Here is a 14,873-nt window from a genome sequence, read left to right as displayed (position 1 = left end):
AAGGGTTCTTTCGTTTATGTTCATAAGAAATCGCGCGGTATACCATTCCACTAAATAGATATCTATGTTATGATTCAAGTCTAAGTCTTGAAAAATGAGATTTGAACCCGAAAATCTAAACAATCTTCTTTTTTTGAACATAAATAAATAAAGACGCCATTGCAATTGCCGGAAATACTAGGCCTACTAAAGGCACAAAAATAGAGGGAAAGTTCATAGTTATTACCTCGATTTACTATAATTGTATTGTAATTGTACCTGTTTGTTATATTTTTTGTTGTTATTATGTTATTGTTATTATATTAATAAATTAATTAGAATTCTAATTCTATAAAATATATATAATATATATAGTATATAATAAGTACAAGGAATGTAGAACTACAAAAGAAATTCACTTTCTACATATAATATATGATAATCGACTTTACTTTAGTATTCGTCATCTTTTTTTTCTTTATTTTGCTTCTACTACAAGAAAATACACGATTTCTTATAAATTTAATTTACAAAGGATTCGTTATAGTTTGATCCAAGGGGTATTGTTAATAAAGATTCACAAAAAATATTGAAAGATCCAAAAAAGCTATTTTTTAATTCTTTTTTTTTTTTTATTCAAAAATTAGGATATCGCCAATGAAAAAACCCCATCCTTCATTTCTGGTTTTTCCTTTTATTCCGATAGATTCCAATAAAAAAAAATACTTTTTGACACAAATAAAATAATTTACTTTAATCCGCGACTTTATTTTGATTCAAAGGAAAAAAAGCATGCAGTTGAAATAACTCACTTAGAACGCCTTTTAAAAGATTACGTGGTACGATTGGATCAAATAAACCTTTATGGAATAAAAATTCGGCTGCTTGTGAACCTTCAGGTACTGTCTTATTCAATGTTTGTTCAATTACTCTTTTACCCGCAAATGCAATGTAGGCATTAGGTTCGGCAATAAAAATATCCCCCAACATGCCAAAACTGGCTGTCACCCCACCAGTAGTAGGAGATGTAAGGATTGACACATAGAATAACTTTTTTTTGATTGAGAATCATATGAAACAGACGAGATTTTCGCCATTTGCATTAAGCTCAAGCTTCCTTCTTGCATGCGTGCCCCCCCGGAAGCACATACTATAATAAGGGGTAGGGTTTTATTGGCAGCATATTCAATCAACCGGGTGATTTTTTCCCCTACTACAGATCCCATACTACCTCCCATAAACTCAAAATCCATAACCCCAATTGCTATAGAAATACCATTTATTTGACCTATACCTGTTTGAACAGCTTCAGTTAAACCTGTCTTTGTTTGATAAGAATCAATACGATCTTTATAAGCTTCCTCCTCTGAATGAAATTCAATAGGATCCATAGAGACCATATCTTCATCCATAGGATTCCAAGTACCCGGATCAATCAGAAGTTCGATTCTATCTGAACTATTAATTTTCAAATGATATCCACATTGTTCACAAATACCCATTTTTGACTTAAGCAATTTCTTATAATTTAATGCATAACAATTTTCACATTGAACCCACAAATGTTTATATTTTTGAGTTACATCAAGATTATTAGAACTTTCTATTCTAGGTAAATTACTATCATTTGTGCTCGTTCTTTTACTGAAATTATCACTCCTATTTCCACTTTCATTTAAAATGTAACTCAAAATGTAACTGTCACTGGAATTGTCACTACCACTTAGGATGGAACTCCCAATACTGATTTTCTTATGAAGATAACTGTCAATGCAATTATTAATGTGATTATTCCAACTATCTTTAGTATAATACCCGGAACGATCGTTATAAGTATCGTCACTCTTAGATTTCGAGTTCAGATAACTTGAAGTCCAATAATTCGAAAAATAACTTTGTAGTTCACTCAGAAAAGAATGATCGTTATCAATCTCAAAAATTTTATTTTCAATATCAAAATATATGGAATAACTGTCCCCCCTACTATCTATAAGTAAAAAAGTATCATCAGAGATGAAATTCGGAATGTCCATGACACGAAAGAAATTATCAATATTACTGCTGTAACTAGAATTGTCACCATTTCTCCAACTATGAATGCTTTTTTCTGTATCATTTAGACTCGGATCTTCCTTTCTACTGGTATTTTCAATAGGACCAAGACTGTCCATTGATTTACTTAATCCACACTTATGTTCGAACCCTTTCTTAGACAACATCGAATTGAACCACCATTTTTTCATAGAGCTTTCTTGCCCCCTATTCGCATGAAAATAAAATAGATGAATAGTCATTCGATGAAAATCAATTTGAACATTTCTTGTCAGAATAAGCATCTAGATCCAATCACGCAGATTATTAACGAAATTTTATTAAGTATTCTTAAGTATATTCTATTGAAAGAAGTAATTCTTTCTTGTACAAATCCGTGATATAACTTCGTTGTATATGAATATGATAGAACTTTTTTCTTTATCTTTAAAATTAGAAATAATTCTAAAGAAAAAGAAAAAAGGCAGAGTTTCCAAGGTCAGGTCAAATTTATATAAAAAAAATAAAGAATATATCTTCTATTCTATGAAATGAAGAATTTTTTTTTCGTCGAATCCCGTCTAATATAAGACCGAATAAGTTTCTATTCTAATACGGAACGAAAAGGACAATATACAAGATAGGTAGAAGGAGTTCGTATACTTGACTTGATATCCACAGTCATAGGCCGAACCCACGGAATATGTATAAGAATCTACCAATTCTACCAATCCTAGGGATCCGTAGGATTAATTGTGGATCCAAGACAATAATAGAAAGTTTGAGTTGTTTAGTATTCAATTTTGAATTGAAGATCTTGCTTGTATATAAAAAGAAGTTTCTATAAATAGAGAGATACAAGATATATACAAAAATTGTATTCGGCTCAATCCTTTTTAGGCCGAGTTTAATTACAATTCAATTAAGAGACCGAACATTAATGACTTAGACTAAATTGTATCCATTGCCGGGAATTCAAATTTGATTTCCTTCCATACTTCACAAGCAGCAGCTAGTTCAGGACTCCATTTAGCAGCTTCACGAATAATTGTATTACCCTCGCGAGCAAGGTCACGTCCCTCATTACGAGCTTGTACACATGCTTCTAGAGCTACTCGATTCGCTACAGCACCCGGTGCATTCCCCCAAGGGTGTCCTAAAGTTCCTCCACCAAACTGTAGTACAGAATCATCCCCGAAGATTTCGGTTAGAGCAGGCATATGCCAAACGTGAATACCTCCTGAAGCAACAGGAAGAACACCAGGTGTGGAAACCCAAGATTGAGTGAAAAAGATACCGCGACTTCTGTCTTTTTCAGTATAATCATCACGTAGTAAATCAACAAAGCCTAAAGTAATATCTCTTTCCCCTTCAAGCTTACCTACTACGGTACCAGAATGAATATGGTCTCCACCAGACAGACGTAACGCTTTAGCTAGTACACGGAAGTGCATACCATGATTCTTCTGTCTATCAATAACTGCGTGCATTGCACGGTGGATGTGAAGAAGTAGACCATTGTCTCGGCAATACTGAGCCAAGCTAGTATTTGCAGTGAATCCACCTGTTAAGTAGTCATGCATTACGATTGGAACTCCCAACTCTCTAGCAAATACAGCTCTTTTTATCATTTCTTCGCAATTACCTGCGGTAGCATTCAAATAATGCCCTTTGATTTCACCTGACGTAGAGCACGCAGAGCTTTGAACCCAAATACGTTACCCACAATGGAAGTAAACATGTTAGTAACAGAACCTTTTCATAGAAGAAAGCGATAGGCCGGTTTGAAGAGCAAGCTTGAAAAGAAATAGAGAGGTCATTCATTCATAGCAGAAAAAGCCGCTCACTCACTCATATCTGAAAACGCAGGCGGAGGCTCTCTATCCTTCTTACCTTAGATACAATTTTTTTCATTCTTCATTCTTTCATGGAGAATTTTGAGTATTCCTCCCTGAGTAAGAGGGGGAGGACTTGATGTGACTACTATTAGACCTCCAACCCAAAAATACTCTACAATCATTATGAGCGGATAAACTTTTCCTTTCCTTTCTGTGGAGGGGACGGCCCGTGAGGTTTCGCTTAGCAGCTTTTTGGCTGTTTATGATAGAGTGAGATTCACGTTGCCTGGTGGTTCTGATTAGTTGTACCGGATAAGACTTCGAACGGCCAATCGTAACAACGGTACGCATCCCATGCGGGCGGTCCTTTGCCTTGTGGGGAAATCTCTGGACCTGAAGGTAGAGCGGGGGCTATCATTTCTTTTGGCACGATACATTACCTGTCTAGGTCCGGAGACGAGGGGGTTCACCCGCTTACCTACCTTGGAAGAGTATCCAAGCTGCGCAAGCAGAGTCTTTTATCTTTGACGTATAACCTCAGTGTGGAGACCTGAAGGGCACTTCGATAGTCAATCAGTAGAAGCCGGCTTGAGTCCAATGCCAAGTTGAAGTGACGACAGTGGACGGTCTTAAAACCATCCCTTAGGTCTGTATGCTTAGGATCCCAATGAGTCGGTACGGGGCTCATGCTTCCCAAACGTCACGCATTTTTTAGGTCATTAGTCAACAGCTCCCTGGACAGCGAAATAGGGGCGACTTCACATTGTTTCCTGACACGCCCATCTTTGTTTGAGGGAAATCCTCTCCTAGTTCCGGCTGATGCCGCACCTTGCGCGTATAAATGAGTATGATATATACCTCTTTGCTCCGCACGTGACTGTGTACCTTGAAAGTGAAAGCTGCGTGTCTTCGCCCGCTCCCGATTCAGGGTAGAATCCATTACCATTGAATGCCTTGGTCAAGCACGCGATTACGGCCGAAAAGCAGGGGTTTCCGCTAGGCGAAGGTTGTTTACTTACTTAGTGCAAAGCATGTTGGAGCTCAGAAAAGCCTGACTCTATAGGTGCTTAAAGCCATTAAACCTTTTTAAGGGCTTAGTGAAGGCTTAGCTTTGAAAGAAAATAAGATCTTGGACAGGAAAGGCTCAATCTAATCCGGGTATTCCCTATAGTAAGCAGTCTACTTTGCAGTAAAGAAGGGAGTCGGCTTACCGCGTATATCTTATCACTGAGTCTTGGGGTGAACCAAAGGCAAGGGAATGAAGACTCGGCTAAGCCGGGGATGAGTGAAAGCATTCTCATGAGTTGGATAGGAACGAAAGTCACTCTTCTGAGCCAAGGAAGGAAGAAAGAAGCTCGGCAAAGTTAGCGTTTTCTCGGGATTTTTCGTTGCAATAGTAAATCCTTTCCATAACGAAGATGGAAAAACAACTCTTTAGCGTTTTCCCGGGATTTTCGCTTGCAATAGGCCTTCCTCTTCCAATCCACCATTCTAATGGTAATTGCCCTTTTCCCGGTGGTTTTGTAGCTGCTACCCACAACCGCTCCCATGTTCCATTTCTTTATTCAGTCAGCCTTGCTTGAAGGCATAAGTGGAAAATCAAATATCTAGAGTGGATCCTATTCTAGATGGATTAGAAACCTTACCTTAGCGTGATTCCATGCCTGACTTGCCCTTTCCCGCTATTCCTGCCCTAAAGAGAGGGCCTCTGCTCTGACCCACCATCCTGGTAGGAATTGCCAGATTTACAGTTAATGAATCCTTCTAATACAAGTTCTGTCCTAGAACGATGGCTACGAACTACGCGAACTGAATTGAATTGACTTGGAACTGAATGTACTGAAACAACCAAGGACCTACTCCTGTTGGTGCGCAAAGACGACATCCAGCAAAAAAGAGGATATCCCCGGCTGCGACTGCTTTCTTTGCAGTTAGGTTAGCTGGTCCGCTCTTTCCTCTTATGCCTCTGAAAGCCCAATGAGCTTTGGGTGCCTTTGCCCCCTTCAATTAGAATAGATCTTGATTTAGTGTCCTGGGGTTATGGAATTTTCCGGAAAGTGTGAAATAAGAGTAAGTAGGAATCGTTGGAACTAGATGAAAGCCAGTGCCAGTTCATGAATGAATGGCAAACGGTGCCGCTATGGGGTGCGGTTCCAGCATTGGCGGTTCGTCTTTAACGTCTTTCCAGTCAAATCCAATCTTTGTTGAATGGCCGTTTTTCGAGGCTTTTAGCCGGTTCAGTAATGGCCCTTGATGAGGGTTTTTAGCACATTTTGATGTCACTGCTGAATGCGATTGGCCCCACCAATGGCAGATAGATTGACACCCCTAATGGCTTTGCCCTGTGAGGAGATAGAAAAGGCCGATATCACCCCGAAAAAGGGGCACTCAGACGCGAGAAGACAACCAGAAGAGAGAGAAGAACAGAGACAGATCCTTTACTTACTTACAGGGCGAGCCCAATCACTAATCACTAAAGGCAGGGACGGGGGATATTCTATTAAAGGCTGGCATCGCGCCGTAACCCCAAACCCCAACGGAGAGGGATTGGATTCGAGAGTTAGGGATCCTAAACCGATAAGAACCACACCAAAGCTGGCTGGACCAAGAACAGTTGATTTAGGATGGATTGGCCAAGAACAAAGACAACAGCGAAAAGAGAAAGAAGGGATTGAGTAAGGACAGGGTGATCGTCAGAAGGCAGTGCTCCCAACCGAAAGGCAGGAGGGCGGGAGCTAATTAAGCACCCTTGGATTAGTCCATAACATATTATGTATGGATAGACTTTCAGAACTACTTTAATTTAATAAGTTAAGTAAAGTAAATAGCCTCTGTGTTCTCTCTTTTATTGAACTAAGTAAATAAGGTAAGATCAAGGAAGTACAGTAGATTAGCTCCATACACAGCACAGATTAAGGCTACAACTCGCTTCTTCCTGATCTTATTCCACTTGCCAAGGAAGGGGAGCAACGAAAAGAACACATTTTATTTAGGATGGAAGGACCGTTTCCAGAGAACTAAGAGAGATAGATTAGGATTATCACCTGTCTTTCTAACTACGAAAAGAAGTAAGGCCTTTTCCCAATGCCTTTACTCAAGACAAGGACCAATACCGGAAAATAGAAGAGGCGTAAACAAAGCCAAGCTATCTCTAGCCCAATCATCCAAGCCGAACCAGCCCTTACTCAGTACGCTTAGCGGCCGAAAGATCTGCTCCAACGGGGGAGTCATAGAAGGCATGTCAAGGAGGGGAGGTAGTATCCGGGGCATCCCTTGTCGCGTAGAAAGACAGATAGATTCCGATCCGACCTAAGTCAGAGGGCCTTTGATCAATTAGAGAGGCCTCCTCCTCCTTAAACAAATAGTTCTCATTTGCAGATCGTGGTTACGAAGAAGTCGAAGCGGGTTTAGAATCAATCAATCCCATCCGCCCCAGGGGCAAGAATAGATCAATCAGGTTAATCCCTTCATAAAGCACTGGTTGAGCGGAAAGAGAAAATCGAAATCGACTTTCGTTTTGGTTCATGAGCGGCGTGTGAATTTGATTCATTATTCTCAGCAATCTACTGAAGCAGCTTCAATCCTTGTTCAAACCGCTTATCCAATTTCTCATTTAGAGGTGACGAATTGATCTCCTGGTTCGACAGGACCTGATAAGAATGGATAGCTTTAGAAAGAAAACAGGGAAGGGGCCTTTATGACTATCAAAGTGGACCTCTCCTCTGAACGAATGCTTGGTGACCAAGAAAGGGCAGCGAATAGGGGATTTCTTTTTACTCTTGAGAGAGATGCAAGCAAGTCCAGTGTTAGCATCCGCTGTGGCCGCTGCAAAAAGATCTTCTTTGACTCATTTTGAAATCATCTGCTGTTGGCATATCATCTCTTGGTATATACCTTCTTCTTTTCCCAGGAGCTCCACCAGTAGCCGGTGCAGAAGACGAGAGGGATGAAGTGACTCGACTGAAAGGAGAGGGACCTAAGCGCTGCATCTCATTCCTCTCTTTTCATCTCCAAGAACTCCTACTCGAGCAGTAACAGCGGGTAGGGAAAGAGCGCTTACTTTTACACTGACTAGGAGAAGAGTAAGGGCTGATTCAACTAGCACTGGTTACGTCCTTCTTTCAAACATCGTCTGATTGAACACTTAGAAAATATTTCATTCACAAGGCTAGCAAGAGATTCAATAAAAACTGGCATCCCTTCTTTCGTGGAAAAGAGGTTTTTGGTGAAGTTCTCTGTAGTGATGACCATGCTTAACAAGCTCCTTTGAAACTCAAGTACGAAGAGTCGATAGTGCAATTCACCTTGGATTGAACGACTATGGGTATGGGATACGCTCATGACACTCCCATTTTCAGTAGGCATTAGGCAAGGGATTGATCAAGGAGAAGAGAAGGCAGCCTGCAAAGAACGTAGGAAGACTCTTTCGTCCTCAGACTCGGTATACCAACTAAGAGTTGAGCAATCGCCTATACCTTCTTATACTTTGTTTTATTACAAGATAACTGAGAAAGAAATCCTTTAAGATTGAACAATGAACCTACGGCATAGAGAGAATCACAAAAGTTAGCTTGAGACGTGAAATCGAACAGCAGCTCCGCGTACCATCTAATGGCGCTGCTGGATGCTTTTTTATCGGGAACAGCAGCTGCAACAAATGCTTTCGTAGGAGCTACAGAATAGAAGACTGAGGCAAAAACAGCTCCTACCTTTACCTTATACCTTAGTAGCCGCTACTTTAAAAGCAGCTTTTTCTCTAGAAGGAGCAGATTTGCTTGAAGAAAGAGACCAAATAGCAGATTCTGGTTTAGCAGGACTAAGAACAGCTACAATAGCTTTCGCTGGAGTAGGGGATAGTGGATGAAGCCCCTATGGATGGGATGCTCTACCTACCGAAAGGCTAAAGCGTGGGCACTAAAGGCTCTCGTTCCATTCCATTACTGATCAGTCTGCCCCATGCTCAAAGAAAAAACTTTGTCAATCGGCAACTTTCGGGCTGGATAAGTAGTAAGCTTGATCAAGAATTGAGTCCTCATCATGATTCTCAGTGGAAACCTTGAAGGCCTCAATGGAAACCCTCCAGTATGAAGTTCAGCCCACTCCAAGCTTTGGCTTTGCTACCTACACCTAGTTTTGAAAGAGTTGTTTCCGAACGGTCTACTCAAACTCCCAAGGCTCCAGTTACTCCGATCTCGCCGGCTTCGTTCATACAGCTACCTTCTCAGAAAGATGGCAAAGCTGACATTTTTTGATTCGAGGATAGAAATCATTGTAAAAGTAATAAGCACGGGTTACAAAAGCTATGGCGTCTGTTTACGTCAGGGTCCAAAGGAACGAAGTAACTCAACAGGTTGGAAAGGTTTACTTTTACTTTTTCGATAGGTGTAGTCTTTAACAAAAATTCTCTCCAGTACGTTCAGTTTCAGCATCCGTTCTAGACAGCGGAAGCCTAGCACTAAGTGCAATCTCTAGCGACAACGGTCCAAAATGCATGAAGATGAATTGCCCGCAAACTATGGACGGTATAGAAGATTCACTTCACGCATACACCGAGAACACGGCATAGCCGCACCCCTTATAAATAACAAGGCCATTGCTTGGCTGGTTTCTTAAGTTAATTGGGTCACAATAGCTGGTGTGAAGCAAGAAGGAAGAGAGAGGCCTGGCCACAAGCTTGATGTTCAAAAACCCAGGATCAGAGTCCTTCGCCCTATAACTTGTAACTCTATTTTCATTGGTCGCTCCTTGATTAGAGCATGGCAATTCAATTAAGTAATTAGTTAGTCTATCAACCATCAATTGTTTCTTATGATTCTAGGGGTACGGAGTCGTACTCTCATATCTGATTTCACGCTAGATGCTGGGATGGGATTCGTATCTGTCTGTCTGTTCTTTCCGTGTAGTGGTCTAATCCTCTCCAATTTCGTAAGGAAGTATGAAAAGTAGGCCCCTAGCCTTTATCTTATTCTTCGTCTAAGGGCGCTTTTTTTTTCCTTTGAGTTCAATCCTATCAGCCCTTCAAGCAGTCTCTGTTCGTCCAGTCTTTCTATTCTTGTCAATCTTGGAAGTCGCGTAAGCCAACCATTGGTCCATTCCGAAAGCAGTTCAATCCGTAGAGGAGAATTCTCTTCTAGGAGAATGAGCTTCACTTTCTTTAGGACTTTACCTTCTAATTGCATATCGGAGAATTCTCTTCTAGGGTCATTTTAGAGCGAGGGAATAGTTTTCCGGGTCTGGGACCATCTCCCTAGCCTTTAGTCTGGGGCGCCTTGCCCTTCTTTCCTTTATTTGTATTTGTTGGCTCACTCGAAGCAAGGAATTCTCTTTCTTCTTCCCTACTGCAGGAGGACTTCCAATCTTTCTCTCAGTTAATTCCGTACGTATCCTATTTATTCTATTTCCAAAAACCTGCTGTCAATGCATTCCTACGAGTCTGCATTTCTTTCTTCCATCAGTTGATGAAGTGTCTCATTAGTTATGGTTCACGAGCTTTTTTTTTAACACATAAATGTGCCTTACTTGTTTCAAGTAAGTGAATTGGCATTACCTTTTAAAGCAAGGAAAGGTTTGAGACAAGGTGACCCCATGTGCAGTAATACAGACAGATCTTGAAGCAGCATCCAATTTCAGTAGAGATGGACCAGGAAGGAGAATCATCTCAACATTTTGAGATGCCTAGCAACTTTAGAAGAAAGATGACTCTAGAGCAAGCCAAGATTGCAGCTTTGGAGAATCAGCAAGCTGCTATGCAGAATCAACAGGCTGTAATGCAGAGGTTGTTAGAAGGTATCACTGAAAAACGGAACATTCTTCAAGTTAATGATAGGAGGTCCCCTGTAGTGACAAATGAAGCAGAGTTTGATACTAGTGGTGGAGTGTCTTCTAGTTCAGATGAAGATAGCTATCATCACAAAAGGAGGTATAAGGATGAGTTAAGGGATCTTAACCTTGAGTTGCCTGAATATGATGGAAGTTTAGATCCTGAGGTCTTTCGTCAGTGGCTGACTAGGTGCAACAGAATCTTTGAGCAGAAAGAGAATTGCCTCTTATTCGTACTCGCTCACCTATGAACGAGGCAGGTGCTATAACCGTTCGTGAGCCATACCCATAGCTCTCTCACTCCTTCTAGTAAGGGAAAGTTATGATAAGGAAAGCAATCATAAAAGCATGTCCACACTAAGAAAAGCGTACTCCTAGACTAGTATATCCGTGTATTCCCTATCGAGAACAAGAAGAACAAAAAAGACACTATTAAGACAGACGAAAGAAAGAACTCCCTCTTACCGCCGGACGGATACGAAATAGATCCTATAACAATCGCCTCCAGGCGACCCCTTCGGAAACCCCCTCCGACTCCTATAATGCAAGTGCGATTGAAAGATTCTCGTAAGTGACTAGTGAACCTGCTACTTGCGCAGTTGCTAAAACCTAAAACTAGGCGAACTTACTTCGGAAACTTAAACGAATCAATTCCCACTTGACCCATTCTTCTGACTGCGCTAGCATCATCGGATACGGCAACAGAGATTCTTCCAACTTCGCTCTCAGAGGCAGGCTTGTAGACTATTGAATTTAAAATCATCGCCTTTTTTATTTCCTCTAAACCTACCGTGTGCCTATTTGGAGCTTTTCACAGTCAAAGTCAAACGTTTGTCGGTGGCAACGTCGGCATGCCTTATATAAGACTTTAAGCGCACCTGAACTACCCATAGTTACGGGGTTGCACTCAATAGTAAATCAATTCGTTTTTCCGTAGATTGATGTTTTGTATCGCACGCTTGTTATATTTGTTTTTATAGTGTTAGAAGTATAACTAACTGAAAGCGCCCTATGAATGAATTCCAAGAAAGCGGCCGGCTAGAAAGTGCAATCAATACCTCGTCACTCCAATGCATATAATAGCTACGAGCTGGCTAGACTCTTATCGAAATTGCGTATATGAAGAAGAAGAAAAAGAGATTCTGAATGGATTGCGCAGTCAATCTTTTTAACTGAACCTCCTCTTGTTCTCTCTCCGATAGCACGGATCCTATTAAATAGACAGATAGAAAGTGTGCAGTGAAGGATCTTTCTATGTAACCGGTCTTGGAAAAAGGGCTCAAACAAAGGATGCCTGCCCCATTTCGTTCTTGGTAAAAAACCAACCACCTAACCATACTTTAACCACCATTTCTAGAGGCTTGACGGAGTTAAGCTGTCTGGGGGGAATCATTCAAAATCAAAGATTCTTATGCCTCAACTGGATCAATTTACTTATTTCACACAATTCTTCTGGTCATGCCTCTTCTTCTTTACTTTCTATATTCTAATATGCAATGATAGAGATGGAGTACTTGGGATCAGCAGAATTCTAAAACTACGAAATAAACTGCTTTCACACCGGGGGAACAACATCCAAAGCAAGGACCCCAAGAGTTTGGAAGATATCTTGAGAAAGGGGTTTAGCACAGGTGTATCCTATATGTACTCTAGTTTATTCGAAGTATCCCAATGGTGTAAGGCCGCCGACTTATTTGGAAAAAGGAAGAAAATATCTTTGATCCCTTGTTTCGGAGAAATAAGTGGCTCACGAGGAATGGAAAGAAACATTTTCTATTTGATCTCGAAGTCTTCATATAGCACTTCTTCCAATCCTGGATGGGTGATCACTTGTAAGAATGACATAATGCTAATCCATGGTCTACACGGCCAAGGAAGTTTGAAAATATGAACGGGATTTTCTCCATTCTCTCATTCATTTTTTGAATGGGGTTGGAGTATACTCCCTTATGTAGGGGTTGTTGTTTTTTCGGGATAGGCCAGTTTCCGATGTGTCTGTCCGAACAGTAAAGGATACAATCTCCATTTTTATTATGACAAATAATCTGGTTCGATGGCTTTTCTCTACCAACCTCAAGTCAACGAGGAGGGCCCCGATATGGGGTGGGTGCAAGAACCTCCGGTTTTTGTTCCGGACATTCCTGTATTGGAGCAGCCCTTAATTAGCGATGACTTTAGAAGAGTGAAACTTAATGAGAGGCTATCTCCGCATTCTATCATACAGCAACTTCCCCTTAAAACTGTCGTCGATAAAGTCTATGTTGTTCAGGTCGATTAGAAGGCGTTCCCAATACTTGCTTGCTTCAAAAAAAAAATAAAAAAAAGAAGGTCCATTTTCCCACGTAGTGCGTCGGCCAAACCAACTATTTTCTTCTCGAAGGAATAGAGGGATCCTTTTTTTCTAGTTAGACTTCTATCAATGCAATGAAAGAGCCATCCCTTCCTATTTCTTTTTTTTTTCAGATAGAAATAAATAAAATGAGACCCAAAACAAAATAACCCCTCTTTTCCACTTTAGGGGGCGGGGGTGAAGGGGGGGTTTACACACAACTGAGGCAAAGTGCTTTATGATTGAATCTCAACGGCATTCTTTTCATTTGGTAGATCCAAGTCCATGGCCTATTTCGGGTTCACTCGGAGCTTTGGCAATGACCGTAGGAGGTGTGATGTACATGCACTCATTTCCAGGGGGTGAAACACTTCTAAGTTTTGGCCCTCTTTTTATCCTATATACCATGTTTGTATGGTGGCGTGATGTTCTACGCGAATCCACGTTAGAAGGACATCATACCAAAGTCGTACAATTAGGACTTCGATATGGTTTTATTTTGTTCATCGTATCGGAGGTTATGTTCTTTTTTGCTTTTTTTTGGGCTTTTTCTCATTCTTCTTTGGCACCCGCGGTAGAGATCGGAGGTATTTGGCCCCCAAAAGGGATTGGGGTTTTAGATCCTCGGGAAATCCCTTTTCTTAATACCCTTATTCTTCTTTCATCCGGAGCTGCCGTAACTTGGGCTCATCATGCTATACTCGCGGGGAAGCAAAAACGAGCAGTTTACGCTCTAGTAGCTACCGTTTTACTGGCTCTAGTATTCACCGGCTTTCAAGGAATGGAATATTATCAAGCACCCTTCACTATTTCGGATAGTATTTATGGTTCGACCTTTTTCTTAGCAACAGGCTTTCATGGTTTTCATGTGATTATAGGTACTATTTTCTTGATTATATGTGGTATTCGCCAATATTTTGGTCAGATGACCAAGGAACATCACGTTGGCTTTGAAGCAGCCGCATGGTACTGGCATTTTGTAGACGTGGTTTGGTTATTCTTATTTGTCTCTATCTATTGGTGGGGAGGTATATGAAGGTAGTTGACTTGCTTACTTGTTAGAGTAAGGAACGAATCAAAAGATGTTTTCTTGTCTCTCGTTTCTTTTCTGAACAAATCGAAGAACCTAATGGATCAACTAATGTTTTGGGAAAGTACACGGCTTAAGGTCTCCCCCTCCTCTCCCAATCGTGTACGGTTACAGTTAAGTGGTGCGATGGTGGTTTCTTATTGGCTGATAGTTGGAGGAAGACTTCACGATTATCCTCCATTTCCTGGAGAACTTGCATTATTTTAAGCCGCTTTTCCGCTGAAGCATCGAATAAATGCGGGTCCTCAACCTAAAAAGATGATCACTTCCTAATGGTATGTTCTGGGTTCGTTTAGATAATGAAGATCTGATTCTAGGTTATGTTTCGGGAAGGATACGACGTAGTTCTATACGAATCCTACCGGGAGATAGAGTTAAGATTGAAGTAAGCCGTTATGATTCAACCAGAGGTCGTATAATTTATAGACTCCGCAACAAAGATTCAAACGATTAAGCCGTTTTTCAACATTCCTTATTCCTTTCTACAAAAATAGAATTCAAGGTTCAAAATATCAAGAAACTTATTTTCTTCCAAAAAATAGATTCAAAATTAAAACTAAAGAATAACAAATATGAAAATAAGGGCTTCTGTTCGTCAAATTTGTGAAAAATGTCGACTGATCCGCCGACGGGGACGAATTATAGTAATTTGTTCTAACCCAAAACATAAACAACGACAAGGATAATCATTCTACTAAACTATATACTAATGATCTTTCTAAAATAATTGCTAAAATATTTTATTGCTGAAAAAAAAAAATGAATTCAATACAAAATTCAATTGAAT

The 14,873-nt window shown here is 40.5% G+C and overlaps 3 protein-coding genes and 1 pseudogene across 3 annotated transcripts; 2 read left to right on the top strand and 2 right to left on the bottom strand.

Annotated features, from left to right (window-relative positions):
* Nucleotides 1-589: 589 nt before the first annotated feature.
* Nucleotides 590-2,743, bottom strand: LOC130827041 (acetyl-coenzyme A carboxylase carboxyl transferase subunit beta, chloroplastic-like; annotated as a pseudogene).
* Nucleotides 2,744-2,883: 140 nt separating this feature from the next.
* Nucleotides 2,884-3,728, bottom strand: LOC130827057 (ribulose bisphosphate carboxylase large chain-like; the record flags this gene model as incomplete). Its single annotated transcript, XM_057692684.1, has 1 exon — nucleotides 2,884-3,728. A coding segment is annotated over one exon (768 nt), but the record flags the coding sequence as incomplete, so codon positions are not given.
* An 8,350-nt stretch (nucleotides 3,729-12,078) lies between these two features.
* Nucleotides 12,079-12,622, top strand: LOC130827054 (putative ATP synthase protein YMF19). Its single transcript, XM_057692680.1, has one exon. It carries the CDS (start codon nucleotides 12,079-12,081, stop codon nucleotides 12,556-12,558), a length of 480 nt encoding a protein of 159 aa, XP_057548663.1. The 3' UTR covers nucleotides 12,559-12,622.
* Nucleotides 12,623-12,835: 213 nt separating this feature from the next.
* Nucleotides 12,836-14,872, top strand: LOC130827048 (cytochrome c oxidase subunit 3). Its single transcript, XM_057692675.1, has one exon. It carries the CDS (start codon nucleotides 13,235-13,237, stop codon nucleotides 14,030-14,032), a length of 798 nt encoding a protein of 265 aa, XP_057548658.1. The 5' UTR covers nucleotides 12,836-13,234; the 3' UTR covers nucleotides 14,033-14,872.
* The last annotated feature ends 1 nt before the right edge of the window (nucleotide 14,873 follows it).

Source organism: Amaranthus tricolor, chromosome 11, assembly GCF_026212465.1.
Source record: "Amaranthus tricolor cultivar Red isolate AtriRed21 chromosome 11, ASM2621246v1, whole genome shotgun sequence".
In the NCBI taxonomy this organism is placed as follows: Eukaryota; Viridiplantae; Streptophyta; class Magnoliopsida; order Caryophyllales; family Amaranthaceae; genus Amaranthus; species Amaranthus tricolor.
This window is presented reverse-complemented; position numbering and strand designations above follow the sequence as displayed.

Bases quoted from the DNA above. Each gene is read 5' to 3' on its own strand.
- LOC130827054 (XM_057692680.1), top strand. From the start codon at position 12,079: ATGCCTCAACTGGATCAATTTACTTATTTCACACAATTCTTCTGGTCA.
- LOC130827048 (XM_057692675.1), top strand. From the start codon at position 13,235: ATGATTGAATCTCAACGGCATTCTTTTCATTTGGTAGATCCAAGTCCA.